This window comes from Pogona vitticeps, chromosome 6 (genome assembly GCF_051106095.1).
Source record: "Pogona vitticeps strain Pit_001003342236 chromosome 6, PviZW2.1, whole genome shotgun sequence".
Classification (NCBI taxonomy): domain Eukaryota; kingdom Metazoa; phylum Chordata; class Lepidosauria; order Squamata; family Agamidae; genus Pogona; species Pogona vitticeps.
In genome coordinates this window covers 116,152,585-116,180,225 of record NC_135788.1, presented here as the reverse complement: position 1 = coordinate 116,180,225, position 27,641 = coordinate 116,152,585, and the positions used below count along the sequence as shown (strand labels likewise).

The following is a 27,641-nucleotide window of genomic DNA, read 5'->3' as shown; positions in this document are numbered from 1 at the left end:
TGCAACAGGATTCTCTTCCCTTCCATGTCACCCAGAAAGTGAGGAGGAAGGCAAGTTTGCAGTCATTGATTGCACCACCCTCGGTAGGACACCCAACACCCTCTCGGGGAGTCTTGCATTCCCTTGCTCGCAATCTAGGGGTCTCTGCCTTCCCCAGTGCTGCTGAGCGACCACAGCCTGCCCAGCAGCTTCCATTTTGGTACCTGGGGAAAGTGACACCTTGTCCACGGAAAAATCTGTAGAGGGACGCGGTGTCGCGCGTAAAAGAAAGTTTGTGCTCACAGAAGTGGGAAAGGGGGGGCAGGCCTGGGAATTGCCACTTATTCTCCTAACCCTCCCCACTACATTCGCCCTTAATTTCGGCGCCTTAGAAAGAGTCCCACTGCCCTGCCCGAGTTATACCCCCTGCTCCGTCCTGCTCTTCAGGATCCATCGCTCCCGGCTGCGTTCCCACGCCTGATCCTCACCCCCATCTCTCTCTTTCTTTCCCCCCCCCTCCACGCGATCCTACCAGGATCCACAGCGTCTCCCTTGCCCTCGCTGGTTCCCGCGGCGCCCGTCCCCAGGAAGGCCAGCGTCGCGGCCAATGCCAGGCTTGCGACCCCGACCCTCTGCCGCGCCATGCCAGAGCCGAAGCGAGCCACCACCGAAGGCGGATCGAGAGAGAGGCCCGCCTGGGGTTTTTCTAGCTCTCGCGATCAGCGGGGCTGGACCAACATCAAGCTCCTCCCTATGGCGGTCCCACAGCTGGGAGGGCAGGAGAAGATCCAAAATCCCCTTCCTTCCCGAAACAGGGTCCCCTCCTCCTTTGCCAAGACAGAGGGACGCTTAGAACCGACATCTACTCCATTTCCCATTCATTAGAGTGGATGATGGTGTTCTGATCTCCTCTTAACAGAGCCACCCACGCTTCTTAAATCAGCTTTTTCCCCCCTTGCTTTTTTTTATCAATGGAGCCCCGTGGGAAAGTGGCTTTCGCGCATCATCCAATCGGACGGGAGTTCGGGCAAGCGGCTGTCCAATCAGAACATCAGGGGTTCTGTTCTCCCCTCCCCATCCAATCAAGAGTCTGGAAAGTTCGGGACGAGGGAAGAAAGTTGTAAAAACAATAACAACAATGGGGGGACTTTAAAAGTTTAAAAGAGAGCCAGGAGGAAGAACGTGCGGTTTTTTTCCCCCCAAAAGTGCCACGTGGGAGAGAAAAACTGCGAGAAAGGGCAGGAGAGGATGAAGACCCACACAAACTTAGCACGGTGGGAGCGATCCATCATCCTTCCACCCCGGGAAGGCGTTCCAACATGATGATCACCCTGACAGTATAATTGCTCCGTTACTTCTAGTGTTTCTTTACTCGTTTCTTTTGCATCCTGCTTTTCCTCCATGGAACTGAAGGCGGCGTATTTTCTCCTCCTCCTCCTTTCGCGTCACGACAACCCTGTGAGGTAGGGCAGTCCGGAAAGGAAGGTACATTCACTTAGTCAGGATTTCGCATCCCGACTAAATCCCAAGCAGGGAACTCGATTCTGTTCCTCTCAGGTGGCAATCCAGAGCATCCTGCGGGTGTGGCGAATCAGATTTCGGTTAGTGGCTTAGGTCTCTGGTTGGGGGTTCGATTCCCCACGGTGCCTTCCTCGACAGGGTGGGGGTGGTGGCCTCGGCGATCCAGAGGGTCCCTTCCAGCTCAGCAATTCCAAGATGATGATGATGATTTTGAATCAATAACTTCCCCGCTTTGGCAAGCTGAATAAAGGTTTATTAGTTATCCAAATGACATCCCTTCCATTTCTTGCTCTGTCTTCTGCATTTCTGTGCCTTTTCACTGCAGAGTCTTTGTGATTTAATTTAAACGGTAACCCTCTCTGCACATCTCCTAGGGAGTAAGCCCATCTAATTCCAGGCGGACTTTCTTAAATAAACATGCAAAGATCGGGTTGATAAAAAAGATTATTTCGCCTGCGATTGGCGGGAAGTGACAACGCGTACGGACAACGACCGGTTTGTATAAACTAATGCAAAACTAGAGTCCCTCCCTCTGTTTTACGCAGCCCTTCCCGATTCTACAAAGATCTCCATCTCTCCAATCGTTGACGCACTCTGCACATATTCAGAGGAACGCTATCACTGCAATGTCGTCACACCTCTTGGGCCTAACTACTGGAACGGTAACCCGTTACGGGGATCTGAGCGCTGGTGAACCTTGCAGCCATTTTCGGACGAAACCCTGATTTCTACTTTGGTCCCCCCAAAAAAGCACTTAGAAACGGGTTGTTGATATCCGACGGAATTTAGGACCCGCGAAGGGCAGCCTGCCGGATGAGAAATTCTCCGGTGTTGACGTCACTGGGACGCTTTCCAGGGGACGGTGATAGGCCGCCAAGCACAGGCGGAAGTAAGTTTGCCCCTAGTAAAATGGCGGCGGCTTGGCGGCCATGTTTTCCCATAGAGCTAGAAATGAGGTCTCCGGCCACGATATAAACTTCCGGCATTAGAGTCTTTGTGCAGGATTCAGAGTAGCGCCGCTCTACCCCTTTGCGCCTCTGTGGTTTGAAAGCATTCATGCGTTTGGAAAAACTGAATTAAAAAACAACAACCCAGAATTGGTGGAAACCGAATCCCGTTTTCTTGGCTTGCAGGATGGTGGAAAAGAAGGTCTCAGGTATTTTGGGGAATGGAGAGGCTGGAGGGAGGCAAAGGGCGGGGGGGGGGGAATCTGTGCCCTTTAATATAAGAAAGGGACCCTTAAGAAATAAGAGTTTTTTCCCGGCTGTGTAGCTCTAAAATTAGGAATTGCTCTTTCCTGGTACTCTAGCTTAATTCTATTGCCCAGCTGTTCCCCATGGGGAGGGCGATTTGCAACCTTCCTCAACGTGGTGCCCTAGATGTGGTGGACAACAACTCCCATTATCCCCAGACCATCCTGTTTTGGGGGCGAGGGGACGGTAGTAATCCATCACACTTAGAAGACTTGTAAGGGAGGGGAGCGTGTTAAATTTTGCAGCAGGTGGACATCACAGTTTCCTGCAAAGCTTCTGTTAATTGTGTCAATCCGGTGCTCTCTCTCTCTCTCTCTCTCTCTCTCTCTGTGTGTGTGTGTGTGTGTGTGTGTGTGTGTGTGTGTTTGACCACACTGCAAAGAAATCTTTGTTGTACTTTGGTTATTAAAAAACAACAACTGAAGCCTGCCCAATGTATGGGAAACAGTGCAGCCAACCATGTGAATCGGTGGCTGTATTAGATCTGCTGGCTCTCATCATTTATCATGCCGGAAGTGATTTGAGCATCGGGTGTGCGCTGGTGTGACAGATCCTGCCACAGGATGGTGCTTCTTGACCACATATCTATGAGCTAAATTTATGGGGTGATTGCTGCATGTTGTGAATCACTCCCATATGAAGGATGAGCCTTTTTTGAGGGGAAAATACAAATGCAAGAATAGACACTGTACCTTAATAGACCACTTAACAATCATCATACAATAGGCAGTCTTTCGTGGGTCAAGGCCACTTTGTCAGGCTTGTACCACTGTGAAGAACTTAACACCCTAAAGTTCATGGCAAGATGGATTTTGCTAGGAAAATGACTCTTAGGTAAAGGGAAAGGCTCCCCTTGACATTTAGTCCAGTCGTGTCCGACTCGAAGGGGCGGTGCTCATCCCCGTCTCCAAGCCATAGAGCCAGCGTTGGTCCGTAGACAGTTTCCGTGGTCACGTGGCCAGTGCGGCTAGACATGGAACACTGTTTACCTTCCCACCAAGGTGGTCCCTATTTATCTACTTGCATTTTACATGCTTTCGAACAGCTAGGTTGGCAGGAGCTGGGACAAGCAACGGGCGCTCACTCCGTCGCGTGGATTTGATCTTACGACGGCTGGTCTTCTGACCTTACAGCCCAGAGGCTTCTGCGGTTTAACCCACAGCGCCACCATGTCCCCAAATGACTCTTAGATAGATGTAAAGCCCAAAGGTTCTTGTTAAGATGGATTTTGCCAGGCACATCATTCTTGGATGCGAGTCAGGAAATATGAAGGCAGCATTAGGGCTGTTGTTTTAAAGTCACAGCCGAGGCAGTTGTGGATTGGATATCCCACCTCAGTTCTTCAAACCAAGAGGCTCAAAAAAAGATGTCCCCTACCCCTCTGTGATGGAGAGAAGGGTGCGCATGGCCGAGGTGCACGGTGTATGTGGCTGTTTGATAGTTTCCCTGATATGGCGCCTTCTGGATGGCTTGGCTCTTAGAGTCTGGGGAATCTAGGCTAGCTCATTCAGAGAGCCCCGGATTGGTAATCCACGCCTCAAAGAATGGGGCAAGTTGGATGGTCAATTCCATTACTGAAGGCCTGGGGTGAGTCTTCTGTGGTCCTGTGATGGATTCGAGGTTGCTTGGCATCACCCTTCTGTCGCTTCCTCCTTGTTTCGCCCAGCGCGGTCTCAGGATCCAAGCCAGAGACGTATTTTAGACCGAGCAACTCGGCAGCGGCGCCTCAACCGCCAGCTGGAAGCCCTTGAGAATGACAACTTTCAAGACGACCCTCATGCCAACATGCCCCAGCTGGTGAAGCGCCTGCCGCAATTTGACGACGACACAGAAACGGGTGAGGTTTTGAGATGGGGCAATGTGGTCTGTTGTCATCTTCTTTTCTGCAGTCTGTATCTCCTTCTGCTTCCAGGTACAGTGGTGCCTCGCTTAACAATTACCTCATTAAACGACGAATCTGCTTGACGATTAGGTTTTTGCGATCGCAAAACGATGTTTCAATGGAAAAAACCGCTTTCGGGAACCGATTTTTCGCTTTACGGTGATCAGAAAACAGCTGATCATCAGGTTTCAAAATGGCCGCCCACTGTGCAAAATGGCTCCCCGCTCTGTTAGGGACGGATTCTTCACTTTACAGGCACCCGAAAATGGCTGCCCTATGGAGGATCTTCGCTGGAAGAGCAGGTATTTCGCCCATTTGCATGCATTGAACGGTTTTCAATGCATTTCAATGGGCTTTTTTATTTTGCTTGATGACAATTTCGCTCTACAGCGATTTCGCTGGAACGGATTAACGTCGTCAAGCGAGGCACCACTGTTCTGACTGCATTTATTCTCTCTCTCTCTGTCTCTCTCTCTCACACACACACTCACTCTCAGTCCTGTCTTTTTTTTCCCCCACACCTATTAAGTTTTTTTTTCTTTTTTTGCATTGCCAAATTATTTTGTCAGATTGAGACTTTTGCATCCCTAGCCGTTACCATGTTGAAGATCTTCCAGGACAAGGAAACAAAGGAAGCTCTGGGGAGCTGACTCATCTTAAATTAGGAAATTGCGGTGTGTATGCTGAAGTTTTAATTTCTACCCCTTAACCTGTTTCCCCGAAAATAAGACAGGGTCTTATATTAATTTTTGCTCTAAAAAACGCATTAGGGCTAATTTGCAGGGGATGTTTTATACTTTTCACATACAACCATCTACATTTATTCATATACCGTCCTGTCATCTTATTCTGGTTGCTGCACAAGGGTGGAAGGGCGGGGCTTCATAACTAGGGCTTATTTTTGGGGTAGGGCTTGCATGACGAGCATCCTGAAAAGTCATAGTGGGGCTTATTTTCAGGTTAGGTCTTATTTTCAGGGAAACAGTATACCATTTGGGATATATTTTGATATAAGCAAACCAAGAAACAAAAGGGGATGTGGGGTGGGGAGGGGTGGCGGGTGGGGATTTGGTTTCAAGATGCAAGCCACCCCACCCATTTAAGAAGAACAGAATGTTGCAAAAATACTGCTGAGTAACGGTACCTTTACATCATTTTTTGCAAAATTTTATGTTTCTAGCTCTTACCGTTTCTGGTGTCTGTCTGTCTGTCTGTCTGTCTGTCTGTCTGTCTGTCTGTCTGTCTGTCTGTCTCTATCTATCTATCTATCTATCTATCTATCTATCAATCTATCAATCTATCAATCTAATCTAATCTAATCTAATCTAATCTAATCTAATCTAATCTAATCTAATCTAATCTAATCTAATCTAATCTAATCTAATCTAATATCACTCTTACCATTTCTGAGACAGATATATATTTAGGACAAACAAACATTGAGAAATATTTATAACATTTATTATAACATGTGTACAGCAAAAGACCCCAGGTTGGGTACCAACAGCAAAACATTTGATGGAATTCCACCAGATTCCTAACTCCCTCAATCTTTGTTTTAAGTGCTGAGTTAAATGAGTAACCCCGGAGGGCCTTCCATGGCCAGAGCACCACAACAGAGAAGGTATAACCTCAGGATACAATTTCATACCCAGAGGGTGTCAGGATTTGGCCAAAGTCTTCCTAAATCTCTGACATGCCGTGGGGCCATTCCTTCGACAGCGATATAAGGACAAAATGGCTTATGTAGTGCAGCATTATGGTGGGTGCACAAGACAAACACACATGGGCCAGCACTTACATCCCTTAAATCCATGTCTGACTCCCTTGTACAGGCATTTGTTTCAAACTTAAGAGTATAAAATGAGTTGGACAACGGGCCCTGTAACTAAAAGTTTGCTTTTTGCTAATCATTACAAACTTCCTTCCAGCAGAGTTCTGATCCAGAAAACTTTGCACTGGTCACCAGCTTTACTCACCGTGATCCTGAACCTTTTGCTGTTCTAACGGACTCAGATCAGAGCTGAACATTTGACTGCTCAAATCAAAATTTGTCAATTAACCATGCAAATATTGACTCAGGTTTTAGATGTTTAGAAATGCATCAGAGGCCCTTCCACAAAGCGCTGTCCATGACCCATTTACCAGAGGCAAAAGTTCTTGTGTCTATGTCATAAAGTTCAAGGATAGGGATTTTATAGAGATTTGCTCAGTTTGAGGTTGGCAACGGCGTACCTGGAAATTGCTCAATAGTGGAAATCTGCAGCCGGTTTTGCAATTAAAAAAAAACCTGGTATGACAGATTCTGGAGAACAATAGCAGAGGGACAAAGTGCACGGTTCCAGTAGTAATAAGAACAGCAGTTAAGTCAATGAAAGTGTTATTTAAATTGATTTTTAAAAAATCTTGTGCACATGATGCACGAGTAAAATCGATTTATATTGGCTGCAAAGCAAGTTCATTTCAAATGGGGCTTTTAAAAACACCTAAATTATCCAGCCCCGTTGGATGGTGCCAAGGCCACTGTGAATTTCATGGCTCATTGCAGTCTTGAACCTGGAGCTGCTGGGGTCCCGTCCAATCATCTAATTGTATATACAACGCTCAGATGACACCATGATGAAATGTCAGAAGTTCTATCTCCTACCTGCATATAGTAGTCTTATTTTTGCTGGAATGTTGGTGAGTCCATGAGTCTGCCAGTAAACTCCCGGTTGAGTTAAAGGAGCGTTGTGTAAAACTGATCGTTTTTATGTCTTTCTCTCCCTCCACTCCCCACGTTGCTTTTCCAGGGAAAAAGAAGAAGAAAACCCGAGGGGACCATTTCAAGTTGCGTTTCCGCAAGAACTTCCAGGCCTTACTGGAGGAACAGGTGAACTTCCCTTGTAGAAAGAAGTAGGACCACCCAAGCCCGGCATTTCAAAGAACCATAGAATTATGGAGTAATTGAGTTGGAAGGGGCCTATAAGGCCATCAAGTCCAACCCCCTATCAGGACAAAAGCAGAGGCGCAGCCCGAAGCAGAGTCCTATGGAAGACCTCCCTGAAGAGAAGGGCTTTAAGCGGCCTTCTGAACATTAGCAGGGAAGGGGCCACGCATTGCTCTGCTGGCCCCTGGCTCCATGAAGGAGACCCAGCTCCCCATGAATGACTTCCAGGTCTCCCTAGGAGTAGCGACACAGAGGAGCGCAACCTGGAAGGGTCTGGTGGGTCAGGCAGATGACACTGGGGAGAGACACTCCGAGGAGCAGCATGGTCCCAAATCATGGAGGGCTTTATACAGGAGCGTCAAAACCTTGAACCCGATCAGGGAGCCAACGGGTAAACATTGTGTCTCGTTTATGGCTTCAGATGGGCTGTTTCTTGGATCTGCGTTTTTACTTCACCTTGTTTGTCCTAAAACAAGTCCATATGCGGGCGGGGGGGGGGAGAGAAACGGTTAGCTTATCTTCCTACAGCTTGAACACAGCAACCTGGTAAATATTTGCGTGCATAGATACATTTTCCATGTTGCCTCCCAGTCACTGGTCCCAGAGATGAGGGAGGGAGGGAAAGGAGGGCTTTTCCAGCCTCTGGGGTCAAGGTCCTGGGCAGAAAGCCACAAAGATACAGAGGAGGGATCCAGATTTGCAGGTGGAAGTGACCTTAAAATGACACACCATAGGATGAGGCCGGAGTTCTCAGCTGAGTCTTTCCCCATCATTGTCTTGGACTCCCAGCAGAACCTGAACGCGAGTGAAGGGCCCAATTACCTGACAGCGTGCGCGCCACCATCTAACCTTCCCCAGCGTCACTTCTGCACGGTCTGCGGCTTCCCGTCGAACTACACGTGTGTCTCCTGTGGGGCCCGCTATTGCTGCGTCAAATGCTTGGGGACACACCAGGAAACCCGGTAAGGCCGACCGACAGACCGTTGGCTCCACCAGATGACCTAGGGTGATCAGGAATCATTTCCAGGGGAACAGGCAGAGAACTCTCCATATTGATAACTGAGACTCACTATAGACAGAAGAGTTTTAAAATGTTTCTACTACTAACGTTTGTGGGTTTCTTTCTTTTTTTGACACAGAGGTAAACAGGAGATCTAACACAGGTCTCTCATAAGACCCGTGTTAGGCGTAAAAACAAAGAGACCGAATAGGATTTCACAAAATAACACAGTTGACACTGAAGCTAGAACAATAATTTACTGTGAAAAAACAGGCTGAATTAGGGACCAATTTCTTTCACACTGGAACAGCGTGTGCAAGGAAAGTGATGGGATGGGGAAGCCACCATCTTAAGGGGAAGTACAGTGGTGCCTCACTTAATGAGGATAACCCGTTCCAGCGAAATTGCTGTAGAGCCAAATCCTCGGTAAGCGAAAATAAAAAGCCCATTGAAACACATTAAAACCTGGTTAATGCGTTCCAATGGGCTGAAAACTCACCGTCCAGTGAAGATCCTCCATAGGGGTGGACATTTTTGCTGCCTGTAAAGCGAGGAATCTGTCCAAAAACACAGCGGGGAGCCATTTTACACAGCCGGCAGCCATTTTGAAGCCGCTGATCAGCTGTTTTAAAATCATCGTAATGCGAAGAATCGGTTTCTGAAGCAGGGAACCGATCATCGCAAAGCAATTTTTTCCTATTAGAAAAGCAATCGCAAAAAGTTCATCGTATAGCGGTTTTGTCATTTTATTTATTTATTTATTTACCGGTATTTGATTTTTATCCCGCCTATCTTTAACGAAGCAATCGTTAAGCGAGGTACCACTGTATGTGCTAAAGTGTGTTGCTTATGATTTCTTCACATCGTGCTGTAATTGTTTTGCAGAACAAGTAGCCTGAAATCCTAGCCTAGGGATGTATTGTACCACTTTGAACTCCCATGGCTCTAACCAACACATTCCTTAGTGAGCTAAATTTCTGACTTCAGAACCAAAGGCTGGGAGTTCAGTTCCCCACTCTGCATCCCAGAAAAGCCAGCGTGTTTAGCCTTGGGCAAAATGCACAGTCCCAAGAGGCCTCTAGAAGAAAGGAGTGGTAAGCCACTTCAGAGTACTCTCTACCCGGAAAAGCCCAAAAAGGCATAAATCAGAATTGGCTTGATAGTGCATGAGTATTATTAGGGACTTAGACTTGTCAGCTGTCATATAGGAGACAAAGAGAGCAAAGAGAGTTGCGAGTACCTCACAAAACTACAAATCCCATAATGCTGTAGGAGGAATCCAGGATCGTTAAAAGGGGAATTGAACTGCTATAACTGTGCAGTGTAGGTCCATTCTCCATGTGGAATGTGCATCACTAGGCGTGTTGATCGTTTGCAGTTCCTATCAGCCCCCACAGTGTTTGTGGCGCTGCTCCGGCTGATGGGATTTGCAGCCCCACAACAACTGGACGGCCACAGATTGCTCACCCCACTGGTTCTGAACCTCCCGTTTTCTCTCTTGCCTACAGATGCCTGAAGTGGACCGTTTGAGATCGGTTCTGAAGAACCGCCACACGTTGAATCCTAAGGAGAAGAGCTGGGGCCCTGTGTGTTGAGCTCAACCCCACCTCACACGGAAGGTGGAAGGACAGGAGTACAGAGCTGAAAGGAGGTCACGAGCCATTGCTGTTGGGCAATAAAATGTTTTATATGCTGTTGCTTTTGTTTTCAGTCACTCCTGCGTCAGCGGCAGGTGGTGCAGCTTAGCTACGTACTTCCCGTCAGTTCTTCTAAAGGAGGACAGCAGTCTGTTGAGGACTTGGAAAGGATGTTTGCGTCCAGATCTTTGCTGGTGTGGCAGATCCCTCTTTGAGGGATCCAAAAACCCAGACCCAAAAACTTTGCAATGATTCAGGGAAAATGGAGTTACCTGGAGTTTGCTGTGGACAGGCATGAGGTCACTTGTAACACACGCCCGAGTTCCGGCAGTGAAGAAGGCCAGTTAGGGATCATTAAAAAGGAGATTGAAAGTACAGTGGTGCCTCGCAAGACGGGCACTCTGTTTAACGACGAATCTGCATTACGACAAGGTTTTTGCGATCGCAAAACGACGTTTTGAATGGGGGAATTTCGCTGCGTGATGATCGGTTCCCTGTTTCGGGAACCGATTTTCGCTTCCCAACGATCAAAACAGCTGATCGCCAGGTTTTCAAAATGGCCGCCGGGTGCTCCAAATGGCTCCCTGCTGTGTTTAGGAGCCATTTTTCGCTGCACAGGCACCCGAAAATGGCCGCCCGTATGGATGATCTTCGCTGGACAGTGAGTTCTTAGCCGATTGAAATGCATTAACCAGGTTTTAATGCGTTTCAATGGCTTTTTTATTTTCACTTTACGACGTTTTCGTTCTACAGCAGTTTCGCTGGGACGAATTAACGTAGTAATGCGAGGCACCACTGTAAAACAGCCAACATTCTAATGCCATTGTACAAAACGCTGGTAAGGCCACACCTGGAGTATTGCATACAGTTCTGTTCGCCGCATCTCCAAAAAGACATCGTGGAACTGGAAAAGGTGGAGAAGAGAGTGACTCAAATGAGGACTGGGCTGGGGTACCTCCCTTATAGGGAAAGGCTACAGCATTGGAGGCTCTTTAGTCTAGAGAAAAGGCGCCTGAGCGGGGACCCGATGGAGACGTACAAAATTATGCAGTGGATGGATAAAGTGGATAGAGGGAAGCTCTTTTCCCTCTCATGCAATACCAGAACCAGGGCACCTCCACTCCAATTGAGTGTTGGGAGAAGGAGAACAGACAAAATATTTCTTTCCCCAGCGTGTTGTTAGTCGGTGGAACTCCTTGCCACAGGATCTGGTAAGTGCATCTAGCCAAGATGCCTTAGAAAGGGGATTGGACAGATTTCTGGAGGAAAAGTCCCTTGCAGGTGACAAGCCATGATGGGCATGCATCATCTCGAGGCTTCAAAGGAAGGGACCTCCAAAGGCCAGATGCAGGGGAGAGGGATCAGGAGACAGGGATCTTGTGGTCTTGTGTGTTCCTAGTGGGCATCCGGTGGGGCCACCGTGAGAGACAGGAAGCTGGACTAGATGGGCCCTTGGCCTGATCCAGCAGGGCTCTTCTTAGATTTTTGTGTTTCTGTTTTTCAAATCTCAGTTTTGCTACACCTGGATCGACTTTTTCCTGGAAATGTTAAAATGAACACCTTGGACCTGTAAAAGCCATAATGAGTCAAATGTAAAACATATAAAATCCAATCAGGAGAATAACAAAGCCGCCCAATGACAAAATGGCTACAATTTCCTTTAAAAATCATTAAAAGACGGCACAGCCATTTAAACTGTTTCCCCGCCCCCTCCATTTCAGAGAGTTGAATTTCTCGTTGTAACACAAGAGTTGACAAACTGGACTCGGCACGGATAGGTCACCCAATTGAAATGTATTCAAATCCACCTGGTTTTCAATTTCCACTTTTAGTAAAAGGTGCTCATAGCTGTTCAACTTTACTCTGAGGGGCTGGACAGCACAGTGGTTCAGGCATCTGGCAGGTTAGGAGTTCAATTCCCCGTTTGTGCCTCCTCGACGAGACCTGAACTCGATGATCGATAGGTTCCCTTCCAGCTCTGCAGTTTGATGATTATGATGATGAAAATCACCATAGATCTAAGCAGAGCCAAATCGTTACGTCTAAAGCGAGAGCAGCGTTCAGTGTATCTAGTCAAACAATGATGTTGGACCTCTAAATATGCGAAAAGAGGAGATATAAATAAATCCATTAAATGTAAATCTTCTGATAAAGAATAGCCATAAGGTTTCTGGTGCTTAGGAGCTCACATAGAAGCTGCCAAGGTCGTGTCTAACCTCTATCTTGCTAAGGTAGAGGCAGCTAGGAAAGCCTATTTCACTGTCCGGATAAGCGAAGCATCCAATCAGCAGGCGGAACTTTTCTGTCTAGTACGCAACCTATCCAGAATTGGCCACAACGATTGGCCTCCATCTAGCATTTCTTGTGACCAATTTGCAGCATTTTTAAAATCAGAAGTGGAGGCCATCCACCGGGATCTTGCACCCTATTTGGAAACAGTGGATTGAGCTGAGACGTCCAGCGCAGCGCTGTGTCTGTTGAGATTTACTCAGTTTCAACCTGTGATGTCCACAGAGTTGGACAAGGTCCTTGATCACTGCCGAGCCTCCTCCTCCTCCCTCCTTGACCTTTGTCCGGCCTGGCTAATCAAAGATGCCAGCCCAGTGATAACTGAAGGGGCCGCTGAACTAATAAATGGGCCTCTTGAGGCCTTAAAGAAACACTCATTAGGCCCATTAGAAAGAAACCAAGCTTGGCAGTGGACAACACTGGCAATTATAGGCTCGTCACCAATGTTTGTTTTCTCAGCAAGGTAGTTGAAAGGGTTGTGGCCAACCAGCTTTAGGCTCTCTTGGATGAAACCGATGCCCTAGATCCATTTCGGTCAGGCTTCAGGCCATGCCATGGCACAGAAACAGCATTGGTCAGCCTGCTGGATGACCTACTTAGGGAGGCCCACAGGGGAAAAATGTCCTTGCTCGTTCTCCTTGATATCTCAGCCACCTTTAATACCGTCGACCTCCTGGGGAGGCTCTCCAAGTAGGGGATTGGTGGCCTTGCTCTCGCTTGGCTCCGGTCCTTCTTGGAGGGCCGTCCCCAGAGAGTTCAGCTTGGGGAGAATGTATCGGCCTCGTGGGCCCTCAGTTGTGGGGTTCCTCAGGGTTCAATCATCTCCCCAAGGCTGTTTAACATCTATATGCTGTTGGGGGGGGGTCATCTGGGGATGTGGAGCTTCATGTCACCAATATATTAAAATGGTAACCAAGATCAATATTAAAACACAAAAGCAGACTTTTAGTATCATTGCGGCTTCATACAAGTGGTATTTACAATTTTAATGCTGCTTCCTTGTAGTTTCTGTGGCTTGAATTGGAGAATCAGAAGCTGGTGCTTGGTAACCTCAACGAGTGTCTATCCACCGCGCTTTTTCTTCCTGTTGATAGCATGCCAGAAACTGGTGTCAGAGGGCTGTGGAGAGTTATATTAGCCACACACCTTTCTTGTACAGACTGAGGAGCAAGCCTGGACACAGGATCCATCCATGGGTCTTTGACCGGTTGGACTTAGCAGCGCAACACACAGGAGTTCGTCATCAAATAGAAGGTTTTTTCAGAGTATCCAAAAATTAGAAATGCCTCTTCTGATGCCAGAGGCATCACCGTGCCAGCTGCACGCTACGATGCCTTTCAGAAATGTTTGATATTTCCTGGGGGCAAATTGACAGATAGAGAGAAAAGGCACCACCAGGCAAGGTGTGGCGAGCTTTATAGGCAGATTTATGGGGCCAATCCAGGTGTAAATGTAAGCAGTGGTTTTGAGGAATGTTTCAGGGGCAATTGCACAGGGCACACCTAAAGGAACCAGGAATCAGAAGGAGACATCCAAGTTGGCACCAGATCCCTGGTGCCATGGCCCTTGACGTCCGGCTTCGGAAGAAAAACTTGGCGCTGGTCGTCTGCGTGGTCCTTCTGGCCAGCCTCACTCTTTCACTGTTACAGAGGACCAAGAGGTGAGTGAGACCATCCCATTTCTTTGGGGAACAGGTGCGCAAGGGAACGTCGGAAGCTGCTTCATGCCCGATCGGAAGGTGGCTCTGTCTGGTTCCTTCTCGTCGTCAGCCGGCAGCAAAATCTCCACCAAATGCGCGGGATGAACCGGGACCATCTGCATCCGAAGGACGTGGTCCTGCCACGGAGCTGTGACTCTGGAGAGGAAGAAGAGGCCACTTGTAGGTGGAAAGGATCAGGGGCATGCACGAAAAAGGCCGGGCTTTATTGTTTGAAGGAGGTGGTGGGGCACACGCCGTGGCTCCAAGGATACACACACAGCCCTTAACAGCACCCGACGGGGATGCTGTGGGGCTGATCCACCACCTTAGCTCATCTTCAGTGGTTTTGAGACCACTGTTTTCCTTCTGCTACTAGCTCTTTGTACAGTTGCCTCCTAAGTAGATCTAAGGATCTCTCTCTATGCGTGTCTTAAATGACCAAATAGATTTGTGTCTTTAAATTGGTCCTCTGAAAGCATTATCTGGGCCCACTAATAATTGCACCTGAGCAGATATATTCACTGGACTTTTCTGCTAAGCTAAAGCTGTGTGTGTGTGTGTGTGTGTGTGTGTGTGTGTGTGTGTGTGTGTGTGAGAGAGAGAGAGAGAGAGAAGCTATTCCAGTCACCAGCAATCTGGCTTTTAAACTGCTGCCTGCATAGAATCATAAAATAATGGAGTTGAAAGGGGCCTATAAGGTCATCAAGACAATCAAGTTATACATCACAGATAGCACATCATTAGAACAGTAAATTCCTTAACTATAGGAAACATATTGAGTGCTATATCCACTTCTGCTCAAAGCAGGAATCTAAATCCAAATATATGTACAAATGGCTGCCGAATTTTCTCTTGAATGCCTCCAGCATTGGAGCGCTCACCACCTCCCGAGGTAATTCATTTCATTTCCATACTGCTCTAACGGGAAGTTTGTCCAGAGGTTCCACTTCAGTGTAGCTTCCTGTAAATTGACTCCATTATTACATATCCTGCACTCTGGGGAAATTTAGAACAAATCCTGCCCCTCCTTTGTAGGACAATGTATTTGTCCTACAGAGGAGAGGCAGGATTTGTTCTGAATTTGTATTTGACGAGTGCTATTACATCTTTCCTCCACCTTCTTTTCTCAAGACTAAACATGCCCAGGTCTGACAGTCTTTCCTCCTAGCGCTTGGTTTCCAGTCAAATGATCATCATCCTTGTTGCCCTCCTCTGAACTTGCTCAGTTGGTCTGAATCCTTCTTCGAGCGCAGTGTCCAGAAGTGGACACTGCACTCAATATGTTTCCTATAGTTAAGGAATTTACTGTTCTAACGATGTGCTTTCTGTGATGTATAACTTGATTCTCTGTGGGGACAGAAAGAAGAGCTGTATGAGCAAATTCAGAAACACTGCTAGTTTAAGGAACAGGACATGTAAAGAGAAGGGTAAATTCTCATGGAGAGCTTAGTGGGGGCTTCGGCAGAGAGCAGTTCTCAACCCAATTGCTACCCCATGTATACATTTTTCTTTTCAGAGAAGAGGGCAACGTACAACGAAGAGCGAAGTGTAATGAACTGTATGCATTATTTCAAGCAAAGAATCTCTCAGGAAGGTGAGTATTGCTGGCTTTTGAAGTCGTCCTGTTAATGAAGTACAGTAAATGTGTTTACTAAGGTTGCTGATGAACCCCTCAAGCCTTAGAGGGCTGGGTTAAATCAGGCTATGCAATTCAGACACATGTGTGTGTTTCAAAAATTATAAAGTATCAACAATCAAAGTAATTCTTCTACAAGCTTCTCCTTATTTGGGTTGCAACCAAGGAAAGGCACGAAGGAAGCACTTTGAGATCCTGAAAGTTCCCTAAAAGCTGACAGAAAAGAGATTATATAGTTTAACTCTCCTCCATGCATCTCTGAACTCCTCCTTGTGTGGTTACAGCTTGTGGTTTCTTAATCCTGACACTTTCCTCTTACACCTGTTACAAATTCTGCTTTGTATTCCTGAAAAAGTTGACTGTCAACATTGCTTACGCAAGACTGCCCAAACGGCAATTTTGCAGACATAAAGTCGCAGCCGCGCAGATTAACACAATCGCATTTAATATCAAGCACAGCAGATTGGCTGCTTATTGTGACAGATGTGACTGATCAGATATTTGTTACCCCGAGTGTCTGTGGACAGCGTGGGGAAAAAAATTCCTTTTCGGACTAAACCTCCTCGTCACGGCCACTGATGAGGCTAGTTTGGGAATTCTGGATTATGTAGTCCAAACATATTTCAAGCAGAGTGTGTAGCGGGAGAGAGTGCAAATGTGGGAGAAAGTGAAAGAAAAAGTGAGTGAGAGCAAGCAAAATGTGCTGCTTATATACTGTCCCATAGCTCCTAAAACACTCCCAGGGGTGTGGGTGATCACGGAACAAAGGAAGGCTAATTGCCTTAGAGAGAGAACAAAGGAGTTGACAGCGGATGTCTAACAGGAGTTAGAACTCTGCCTGTGTTCTGGTGCAGTGTGTGGGATAGCAAAATCCTGTCCTCTGAAGATGCCGGTCACAGAGACTGGCAAAACATTAGGAAGAAAAAAACCTGAACAACCCAGACAAACAACCCGGAAAACTCACAACAACTATGACAGGATTTGTTTTGAGATGCTGGCTTTCATGTGCAGTTTACTTGTATCAAGTCTAAGATGCCGCATGAGCCATTTACGCATCACAGTGGTGCCTCGCTTAACGATTGCCTCACTTAACGAGGAATCGCTTGATGATTAGGTTTTTGCAATCGCAAAAGTGATCGCAAAACAATGGTTTAAATGGGAAAAATCCGCTTCACAATGATCGGCTCCCTGCCTCGGGAATCAATTTCCGCATTATGACGATCTAAAAACAGCTGATCGTCTGGTTTCAAAATGGCCACCGGGGGTACAAAATGAATCCCTGCTGTTTTTAGGAGCCATTTTTCGCTATACAGGCACCCGAAAATGGCCGCCCCTATGGAGGATCTTCACTGGACGGTGAGTTTTCAGCCCATTGGAATGCATTGAATGGGTTTCAATGCATTTCAATGGGCTTTTTTATTTCGCTTTACAATGTTTTTGCTCTACAGCGATTTTGCTGGAACGAATTAACATTGTCAAGCGAGGCACCACTGTACATTTATATTACACTTTTGCTCCCAAAGTAGGGCACACACCTCTCCTATTCATCAGCTTCAATTAGACACAGCCATTGGGTGATTACTCAGCAGCCTCTCCTTTTTTCTTCCATTTCCCATTGGCCAGTAGCACTCGGGTTCACATGACAGCCAGTGACAAGGTGCAGACCCTTGTGATCAAGAAGTGGAAACTCCCCACTAAGGACAGGATAATACTGGAGCATCTGGTCCTCTCGCAGGAATGCCACTGGGAGCCTGATGCCGTGGCAGTGGCCAAATACAGGTAAGAGTGCTACTCATGTACCTGTTCAGAGAGATACCTATGGAGTTGGTTTGCAAGCATCTTTCTGAGCCCCTCCTGCTGAAAAGGGTGGAGATTCCTAAATGTTATCAGATTAGGGCAATCCACACAAAGGTTGATAACAATTTACTTTTTTGGAGTACAGCTCTCAGAAGTACCCCCCCCCCCCGTGGTAGCCATTGATTTTGCTAGCTGGGGGATTTTGAAACCTGTAGTCCAAAAAAAAGAGTAACTTTTCCCAAGCTCAGATCAGAGAGTTTCCATGGAAATGCAGTAGGATCCTCTTATCCGCGGGATCAGTATCTGCTGATTCACATATCTGTGGTCTGAAAATATTTAGAATATTAAAAGAACAATCCTAGAAATATATATTTCTAAAGATGAAGTTACCAGAACTGGCCAATAAAGGGAGCCAGATACAATGCCATGTTTAGTGTTTGCTATAATCTGCATTTTTCAGCATCAGGGTGGGTAGGGGAGCTTGGAACCGATCCCCCGTGGATACAATACAACTATAATGCACATATGGTATATTTCTAGGAGTAAACTAAATAATAGGTCCATCACCACTTTTTTAAGGTACTCCTTCAAGCAGTTTGTTATAGTATGCTATTTTCCTCACCAATGCATTTTGCTTTTTACAGTGCTTTGCTTTGTGATCGGTACTGTATTTGGAGGGTAAACGCACTGAGAAAAATCCCTTCATAAAAGAGAAAACGGGTTGATCACATGGAATGTTTCTTTTGCTCACCAATAAATGTGATCCCCAGAGGTCAAGCTTGGGAGGCTTTCTCTACTTGATTTATTGATGTAATTTTCCATAGATTTGTCAGCGGGGGTGGGGGAAGGATTTTCCCCATGGTGACCCTAACAAAATCCCTGTCCCCTTACAGGGAAGAATTAAGGCAATGCTGCAATGCTTCATTTTGGCTTGTAGCAACCAAAGAAAACACACCTCTGGGGTCACACATCGTTTTAGATGGAGACAAAGGACAGAAGCTGTCCGTGAAATCTGACATGTGGAACCTGCTACCAGAGGTGGGAGAATTTATTTATTTAACTTTTGTAGGGAAGATGCCTGAGATCCTAGAATGCTCTGTTGCCAATGGGCAGTGGTCTGATTCAGTGATGATGATAATAATAGGGAACAATACACTCACAAACAAAAAACATGCTGGTCACCATAATCACCCAATCTCCTGAAAAGGACGAAAGCTGATCCCACAGGAATAAATGCTCAACTATCCAACAAATTGCACCGGAGCACAGACAGAGTTCTGACTCCTGTTCTCTGAAGATGCCGACCACAGAGACTGGCGAAATGTTAGGAAGAAAAACCTTAAGAACACAGCCAAACAGCCTGGAAAACCCACAACTATTGGATCCCGGCCACAGACTTCATAGAGTCCCAGATTATTTTAGGTTGACCTCCTCCCTTCTCATTTATTTCCCATGTCTCTTCTAAATCTTTTTTGAATTTTTGCAATCAGGTTTGGATACCGAAAAATATTCATATCAATTTTCCACCTTACTGCCTCCTTATAATCACATTTAAGCACCAATTCCATATTCACTCTGGCATGATCAAATATTTGGATGACTTCAATGGCTGTATCATTTGCCCTTGGCAGTAAATCTTTAGAGACAAATATATAATCTATTCTTGAATATGTATCTGTCAGTGGAAGGAGAACTTTCTTTCTTTACCCTTTAATTCTCTCCAAACATCTTTCAAATCTGTTTTATTCCTTAATCTATTTAACATTGTACATTTAATTTTCCCTTCCCCAATTCACAACTTTGATTTATCCTTCTTCATATCCATTACCATGTTAAAATCTCCTGCTAATATCATGAAACCTTTCCTCAATTTATCCAACCTTCTCAATATATTTTCAAAAAAATTCCTCCTGTCTCTCATTGGGTGCAAAAACATTTACGATTGTAATGTCTTCTTTTATTTTACCTTGCAATATCAAATATCTGCCTTGAGTATCCTTTTCCATTTTTTCAATTTTAAATTCACATTTTATTGATATTAATATTGCTACTCCCCGAGATTTTGAAGTCCCAAACAATTTTTCAGAAATTTGAATTAATTTGCCCTTCAATTCATTAAAACCCTCCTTTTTTCATGAGTTTCTTGCAAGAATGCAATATCCATATTACTTTTATTCAATACGTTTCGTATCCTAGCCCTCTTCGTGTTAGAACCCAAGCCTTTCACATTCCATGTTGAAAACCTTAAGTGTTTAACCATTCTCTAGTTTATTTTTTTTTTAAAAAAATTAATACTAGTCCTGATTTGTGATTGCCAACTATAGTGCCTCCCCAATTAAAAAAATATTTTAAAAACCCTTGAATTCCTATTTAATTCTTATACCACCCCCTTGCCCACTACTACTTTTCTTTCCCCCTCCCCATCTTCTATCAGATTCTTCTGGTCTCTTCTACAGATCCAGGGGGTGGGAATATGTCTGGTCCTACCGGCCATCACTCTCTCCCTGTCTCACTCTTTTCTTTGAGGAATCACTTTTTTTGAGGAATTATTTCTTTTCTTTCTCAACACCTGCCAGGAGATTCACACCGCTTTTGACCTGTTTTTGGTTGTGTGAAGAGCCGTTTCATGATGCGCAGAGGCATTCCCTTTGCTGATGTGTTTGATGCCGTGAGGGACCATCGGGAAATCAGCAGATATGCCTGGTGTCCAAACACTTTCCCTATTAAAGCTTTTTGAAATAAAGCATTTGAGTTTAGCGCTCTGTCACAAAGGCACTGGAGTGTTTCTGTCTGCAACACTGATGCAGCGCTATGCCACTTAGAATAAGAGAGAGAGAGAGAGAATAACTCCAGAAAAGATGTTTATGGACAAGGACAAAATGCCGACCGAGACAGGACAGATGCATGCACAGATCAAAGTCTGTTTAAGCCAACCCAGGGTCTATTTAAGGCCATTTAAAGAGTCCTCTGCACTGAATCAACCCAGTTCAAGTTCAAATCAGGTCAACAGTACAGAAAGAGCTTTTCAATGATAAACTATACCAGTATTTTATTGGAATTACTAATTTCCTGGACAGTGTTCAAGCTTATGCTGTGCCTCTTTAATTTGTTCAATATGTATATAATATGTGTGTGTGTATTAATATGTTCATGTTGAAACTGACTAACAACTTAAAAATATATTTTATTTCCTTGCTCCCATATTTAGAGATCACCCTTTTCGGACTTTCAGTACAAATATTGCGCTGTGGTGGGCAATGGTGGAATCCTGCAGGACAGTCATTGCGGGCAGGAGATTGATCAGGCTGATTTAGTTGTCAGGTAATGCTTTTCCCGCCACTTTCTTTAAGGGTCAACTGGCTAAACATCAGGTTGGTAGGGTCATAAAAAACAATGAATCTTTACTGAGGCCTGAGGAATTGATAGGAAGACCGCAACCCGGTTTGGTTGTCAAAGGATTCTCAGTGGGACCAATGGCTTGAACAGCAATGACCTCGGACCTTATGGGAGATCTGGATTCCAATCTCCACCAAAATGTAAAAATCAGTGGGTCATTTTGGGCAAGCTGCTATCTCTTAGCCCAGTGGTTCCCAGCCTTGGGTCCCCAGATATTCTTGAATTAGAACTCCCAGAAGCCTTCACCACTAGCAGTGCTGGCCAGGATTGCTGGGAGTTGTAGTCCATGAACATCTGGGGACCCAAGGTTAGGAAACACTGCCCTAGCTTGACGTTCCTCCCCATTTTTGTGTGTGAAGATAAAGCAGGGAAGAGGAGAAGTAGGTACACTACCCCAACATCGCTGAAAAAAAGTGGAATAAAATAGTACCTAATAAACAGCGAGAGCTAGTGTGGTGTAGTAGATGGAGTGTTGGACTAGGACTCAGGAGATCTGGATTCAAATCCCTACTTGGCCATGAAAACTCAATGGTGGCAATGTCAAGCCATTCCTCGAAAATGTTATTAGGGCCTCTGCAAGTCAGAAGTGCCTTCATGGCACACGGCAATAAAATAAACAAACCCACGCAATGCCAATGGGTGGCATCAGCGCTGCCTGACTTCTCCACAAAAACCCAGTGAATAAATAAAAGAGATACTTGATTTTATTTAGACCGTCTAAAGTCGGAAACGCCTGTTTCCCCCTCTTTTCTCTACCCAGGTTCAACTTGCCTCCCATGAATTACTCCGACGATGTGGGAACCAAGACAAACCTGGTGACGGTCAACCCCAGCATCCTTACGACTAAGTAAGAGGATGGCGGGAAAGCCCATAAGTCAGGATTGTACTCAGTTTCCACCGAGCGGAAAGACGAGAGTAATGTGGAGACAGGCTGCTTGCCTAAGCATTGCTTTTTGTGCTTGTGGGTGACCTCCACGAGGAAAGCGTGCTTCCCAGTTATCAATGGCAACACGTGTGCAAGTGTTTGTGGTATTAACCACACAACATTGTGAAGACGTGGTACTTGGAATTCTGGAATGTAGGTCAGAGGAGTGAACTAGAGTGGTCTAATAAACAGAGAGTTCTCAGCATCTAACCGTGATGGCCCTCGTCTTCACCCAGGGGTCATGGAGCCACCTTGCTGATTGATATGGCTTGGTCTGCATCCTGAAGCTTGGCTGTCTTTCCTTCTTTCTTTCCCTGCAGGTTCAAGAACCTGCTGGCCCGTCGGAAGCCTTTCGTGGATGCTCTGCGTCCCTATGGAGATGCTCTCTTCCTCATCCCCTCCTTCTCCTTTGTAGGGCACAGCGATCTTGGCTACCGGGCTCTCTACACTATGGAGGATTTTGGCCTGATGCATCGGGCCCTCTTTGTGAATCCACAATACCTGGGCCGCCTGAGTAAATATTGGAAAAAGGGAGACTTCCAGCCCCGTCGCCTCTCCTCTGGCTTCATGTTTGTCAACATGGCTTTGGAGTTCTGCCAGCGCATCACGCTCTACGGTTTCTGGCCTTTCCCGCATGGCCTGGAGGACCAAGCCATCCCTCACCACTACTACGACGACATGTTGCCGAAGCCTGGGGTACACGCCATGCCTGCAGAGTTCTCCAAGTATCTTGGAATGTACACCCAAGGCGCGTTGCACATACGACTTGGCAAGTGTAAGTGAGAGATGCGTTTCTACGGGGAAAAAAGGAGGTGAGGAAAATGTTACAGTGCCCACCAGACCCTGAAAGTGACATTGACACAGTCTGGAGACAGAATGGACAGGTACTTCGAAGGTCATTTGAGGAGTGTTGTTTTTGTGAAGCAGGGAACGTCTGGCCCTCAGGCTGAAAGCAGCCTGTTGGTTTTATTTATTTACTTATCTATTTGGGTTTTAGACCGCCCATGTAGACAAATCTATGTTCCACATACCACATTCCCACTTGTGCTTTTTTTTTCATGGCTTGTAAGGAAGTAAAGGATTTGGAAGTTTAAAACTGGATTTTTATGTGGATTTGTGTCGATGGGTACGCACAGATGGAAGAGCCAGTGGTTTAGAGCAGCGGTCCACTTTTTTTGGGGACCACTGACCAGTTGGGGGTGTGTGGGCTCGATGCATGGGGGGCGGGGGCACCCCTGTGCTTGCGGGTGGGCGTGTCACACTCACAGGTGGGTGTGTTGCACTCGCGGAGGGACGTGTCGCACTCACAGTCATGCATGTGTCATGCTTGTGCATGTGCGTGAGTGCAACATGCCCACCTGCAAGCGTGACACGCCCACTTACGAGCACAACACACCCACCGTGCATGTGTGTGTGGCAGGAGGCGGAGATCCGTCTCTGCGGCCCAGTTCCCGGAAGCCCACAGACCATCGCGGACGGGGGTTGGTGACCCCTGGTTTAGACAATAATGGCTGTGTGTTGCGTTATTTTGAGAAGACAGCACATTTACACTGTTATACAAGATGTGTACTCACTGATTTCCATTGTAGCCAAGTGTCATTTCTTCAGTGTTGTTGCATGAAAAGATATACTAAAATGTTTATGAAATGTGAGGCGGTGTACTCCTGTGATATACTGTACCTTCCACTATGGCCGTATAGCTGAGTAGCTTAGGTATCTGGCTGTGGAGTCAGAGGCTTGGGAGTTTGATTCCCCAATGGGCCTCCTGAGAGAACAGCCAGCCTGGGTGGCCTTGGGCAAGCTGCACAATAGTCCCAGGGCACCCCCAGAAAATGGAAATGGTCAACCACTTTTGAGTACTGTCTATGAGGAAAACCCTGAAAAGTCAGAATTAACTTGATGGATGGGACATGATGATGGTGGTGATGATAGAGGAATAAATGCTGCTTCATATTCTGGCCTCTTACAAGGAGGACCAGAGGCCTTCTGAAGACGGGCAAGATGAGGGACAACTGTAAAGAATGATAAAAGTATGCTCTTTTGCAGGAAATCACCTAAGCGCTTTGCTGGGGGATAATTTATGGCTTACAAAAGTAAGGTCATAACAGTAGAATAAAAAGTGCATTGCTGAACAACATCTTGGTCCCTCAAGAGAATATATGTCTATAGAGCTAGACTGTGGAGTCAGAATGAAACGCTTTTTAATGAATGGGAAATATAAATATCATTACCCCCATTCCGGATCCTTGACACAGCCAGACATTGGTTGATCCTCTGCCTCCACTGTTGACCTAGAGGGCTTTTCGGGAAACACCTTCTGACAGAGGTTGTGTTTATACAATGGGGAGCAGGTGTGTTTGCTATAGCTCATAGGCAGAGCAACACACACACACACACACACATAAATAAATAAATGTCAATAAAAATCTTCTTTTCTTTGAGAAGGGAAATCTGAACCACTTTTTATTGTAGATTTCTCTGACGTGGCTAACAAACCAAACGCTTGTTAAATTATTAACACAAAGCACAAGGCAATTTCCGTAAAGATATATACGGTGCCGACAGTTAATCTCCTGGAAGTTTTTAGATTTCGGGGGTCTGTTTACAAGCCCGGAAGCTTGTAATTTGCACGTAATGAGCAATGTGCATTCTACGTGGATGTGGGTCTAAAGACCTCCCCCCCCCCCGGGAATTAAAGCCACAAGACCAGATCAAACGATTTGCATTTCTGGTGTGTGTGGTTTGCTCTAGTATGTTCTAATTCTCCAGGGAAGAGAACAATAGATATCTGAGAAAGTTTTCCTCTACTACATAAACTTTCTTAAGCAGAAGATGCCCAGGGTTGCAGTTCCTCACGTACTCTACCACTGATCCACATTCTACATTTGAGGGACCTAGACTCAGATAATTTCAGGTCTTGATTAGAATTATGGAGCTGGAAGGGGTCCCATGAGTACAATCATCCCGACCTTATCTCCAGCTAAACTATGCCCAATGGATGCCCAACCGACTTCAGTTACAAACCCCAGCAAAGTCAACCATAAGGGCCAGTTTCTCAATTTTACGGCAATACAGAGACACCCCCCCTGCGATTTACATATCATGGCCAGAATCCAGGAGGGTGGAGAGGGTTACTGTGACATAAGCATAATTGCCTACATCTCCGCAATAATTTGCCATGATTCACAGACTCCTAGAGACAGGATCAAAGCTAAACAGAGTTTGTATATGGCAGGTGTTCTCAAAGTGCATGACACATTTTCCAGGAAACTTTTCTTCACTCGAGACTTAAGACTTTGCGCTTCTGGAGGTGTTGCCTTTCATGATGCACAACGGTAGGGAGAGCCAACATTTTAACTCTTCTTCCCCCCACGCACAAATTCTCGGCATCCTTAGATGTTAAGATCTGTCTGTTATTCATTTCTTAAGTTGGTGATTGTGCTTTTTTGGGGGTTTCATCTGGGGAAAAATGCAACTAGAATTGTTTGTAGGATGGTACACTCTGAGCTCTGTATTATCTTATTTACCTGATAGAAGGAAAGAGGGGCAGGGCTTGGAAAACTGCAAATTTTTTTGGACTGCAAATCCAAGACTCCCCCAGCTAGTATTGGTCCCACAACCTCTAAGAAGGAACTATTAGAGTTAGATATGGAATACACACAGAGAGAAATGATTCTAGTATCTTATCGCTGATAGTAAAAGAAGATTTAAGTCATCAGTGGCAGAAAGAAAACTAGTCATATTGGCACCTGGGAGAAGCAGTAGCATATCCCACCTTTCTGTCACAAGGCATGGATGCAACCTCCCATAAAGAAGGATAAAAACGTTGCTTCCCTCTCCAAAAAAGATAAGGCTTGCGTTCAAAAGAAGAAGAAGGAAAGTGAACAGGGTGAGAGGTTATTGTTTATCTTCCCAATTCTCCCCCCCCCCCGTGGCGTCAACTCTAACCTCTAAATTTGGGTGCCCTGTGATGGAACTCCAGTTGCTCCACTATAGTTATTGCTCTGGTTAGTGGACCCTGTGGCAAGCCCCTTCTCATATTGGTTGAGAGGATGCACAGGGAAAAACCTGCTGAAGCAGAAGGTGGTTGTTGTTTAGTCGTGTCCGACTCTTCGTGACCCCATGGACCAGAGCACGCCAGGCCCTCCTGTCTTCCACTGCCTCCCGGAGTTGGGTTAAATTCATATTGGTCGCTTCGGTGACACTGTCCAACCATCTCGTCCTCTGTCGTCCCCTTCTCCTCTTGCCCTCACACTTTCCCAACATTAGGGTCTTTTCCGAGGAGTCTTCTCATGAGATTGCCAAAGGATTTGGAGCCTCAGCTTCAGGATCTGTCCTTCCCATGAGCACTCAGGGTTGCCTTCGAAATTTATTTATTTATTTAATTTATATGTCACCCACACTACCAAAATGGATAGGTTTGTTCTCCTTGCAGTCCAGGGGACTCTCAAGAGTCTCCTCCAGCACCACAAGTCAAAGAAGCAGAGGGGACCGTTAGACAATTCCACTCCAGTTTGAGCAACCAGGTCTTAAGCTAGAAATACAACTGTGACCGATGACTATTCTGTCCAAATTAGAGTAGGCCCATTTGGATGAATGGAACTTAAGGAGCAGTTTTGACGCACCAAATCCCCATTGGTTCGTTGGGCCTATTCTAGTGCAATTTGCTATGCTAAACAACAGGATTTGGCCTGATGAGTAATGTCGGGAAGCTAGCAGAGTGCTCTGTCTGACTGCCTATTCAAAGCATCACAGGAAAAGCTTGCTGGGTAGCTGTTGGTCAAACTGGACACTACAGGGAATTAGCATTTTCACTCTCAAACTAGAGTGTCCTCTGAAACTTGTGTTTCAACAATTAAACTTATTGATTAAGCTAGTGTTTACCTTCCAACGGCCAAGCAACAAAACAAACTATGTAAAATGCAAGATATGCCATAGCGATCCCCAACCCTTTTTGGGACCGTGGACCAGCTGAGCCTCTGAGGAAGGAAGGCCCCCCTGCAGGTGCGCTCTCTCTCTCTCAAGTGCATGCACAAAGTGGTGGGGGAGCGCCCGCCTGCCCTTGTGAGTGCTCCACCCGTTTGCATGGGTGAAGGGGTGGGGGAGTGCTCACGCTGGTGCTGGCACGCATGCACGTGTGCAAAGCAGCTGTGGGGAGGGAAGTGCGTCCGGGGGCTGAGAGGTCTGTCTTCGCAGCCCGGTCCAGCTCAGGCCACGGACTGGCACCGGGCCACAGACCGGGGGTTCACGACCTCTACCATAGAGGATAATCTTGTCCTATGGCAAACAGATGCTTTTCAGTACATGGCGGAGTATTTCCTCGAAATACATGCCAAAAATATAGCCTAGTTTAACCCAAACGATTAGTTACTGCTTCACCTGAGCAGCTTAACTTCTGCAGTAACAAGCAGTCCTCCTTATTTGTCATTTATCTGCCATTAAAAAAAAATCTTATTTTTACCCCCTCCCCAAAACATCAATATTACCTGGCATCGTGTGTTTATCAGTCCAAGATCACACTGTCTGCACATTTTGCACCATAACAGATGCCCATACCATAAGATTCCTTATTTGTTTCGTTCTTCAGACATGGGAACGCACCGAGCTACAGCCTGTCCTATCAGTTAATGTATGTGAGAGAATTTTATCAGCAAGGAGGAGATGGGAACCGATGTCCACTAACTGAAAGGCCACACCA

At 46.1% G+C, this 27,641-nt stretch overlaps 3 protein-coding genes across 6 annotated transcripts in view; 2 read left to right on the top strand and 1 right to left on the bottom strand.

Moving 5' to 3' along the window:
- Positions 1-1,644, bottom strand: part of PLOD3 (procollagen-lysine,2-oxoglutarate 5-dioxygenase 3) — a 28,785-nt gene extending 27,141 nt beyond the window's left edge. Inside the window, exon 1 of the mRNA XM_020809503.3 lies at positions 512-1,644. Within this exon, the coding sequence (XP_020665162.3) occupies positions 512-623 (112 nt within the window). The 5' untranslated portion in view covers positions 624-1,644. The remainder of the gene's footprint in view (positions 1-511) is intronic.
- Positions 1,645-2,381: 737 nt separating this feature from the next.
- ZNHIT1 (zinc finger HIT-type containing 1) lies at positions 2,382-10,261 on the top strand. 2 transcript variants are annotated; one of them, XM_020809506.3, is made up of 5 exons: positions 2,382-2,656; positions 4,420-4,590; positions 7,428-7,507; positions 8,357-8,526; positions 10,073-10,261. In XM_020809506.3, exons 1-5 carry the CDS (start codon positions 2,635-2,637, stop codon positions 10,092-10,094), a joined length of 465 nt encoding a protein of 154 aa, XP_020665165.1. In that variant the 5' UTR covers positions 2,382-2,634; the 3' UTR covers positions 10,095-10,261. The 2 variants fall into 2 exon arrangements, with proteins under 2 accessions (XP_020665165.1, XP_020665163.1); XM_020809504.3 differs by having other exon boundaries at positions 8,354-8,526.
- Positions 10,262-13,599: 3,338 nt separating this feature from the next.
- On the top strand, positions 13,600-23,044 carry LOC110087661 (alpha-2,8-sialyltransferase 8F). Of its 3 annotated transcripts, none has more exons than XM_072976987.2 (7): positions 13,600-14,150; positions 15,706-15,783; positions 17,452-17,604; positions 18,516-18,660; positions 20,831-20,943; positions 21,779-21,865; positions 22,264-23,044. In XM_072976987.2, exons 1-7 carry the CDS (start codon positions 13,963-13,965, stop codon positions 22,724-22,726), a joined length of 1,227 nt encoding a protein of 408 aa, XP_072833088.2. In that variant the 5' UTR covers positions 13,600-13,962; the 3' UTR covers positions 22,727-23,044. The 3 variants fall into 3 exon arrangements, with proteins under 3 accessions (XP_072833088.2, XP_072833087.2, XP_020665185.3); XM_072976986.2 differs by having other exon boundaries at positions 17,449-17,604; XM_020809526.3 differs by lacking the exon at positions 13,600-14,150 and adding an exon at positions 14,161-15,616 and having other exon boundaries at positions 17,449-17,604.
- The last annotated feature ends 4,597 nt before the right edge of the window (positions 23,045-27,641 follow it).

What these genes read in the sequence shown, in the direction of transcription:
- ZNHIT1 (XM_020809504.3), top strand. Translation starts at nt 2,635, where the DNA reads ATGGTGGAAAAGAAGGTCTCAG. An exon ending in GGTGGAAAAGAAGGTCTCAG is followed by an intron (nt 2,657 to 4,419) that starts GTATTTTGGGGA and finishes TGTTTCGCCCAG; the next exon opens with CGCGGTCTCAGGATCCAAGC. An exon ending in TGACGACGACACAGAAACGG is followed by an intron (nt 4,591 to 7,427) that starts GTGAGGTTTTGA and finishes TTGCTTTTCCAG; the next exon opens with GGAAAAAGAAGAAGAAAACC.
- LOC110087661 (XM_072976986.2), top strand. Translation starts at nt 13,963, where the DNA reads ATGTTTCAGGGGCAATTGCACAGGGCACACCTAAAGGAACCAGGAATC. An exon ending in CAGGCTGATTTAGTTGTCAG is followed by an intron (nt 20,944 to 21,778) that starts GTAATGCTTTTC and finishes TTCTCTACCCAG; the next exon opens with GTTCAACTTGCCTCCCATGA. An exon ending in CCCAGCATCCTTACGACTAA is followed by an intron (nt 21,866 to 22,263) that starts GTAAGAGGATGG and finishes CTTTCCCTGCAG; the next exon opens with GTTCAAGAACCTGCTGGCCC.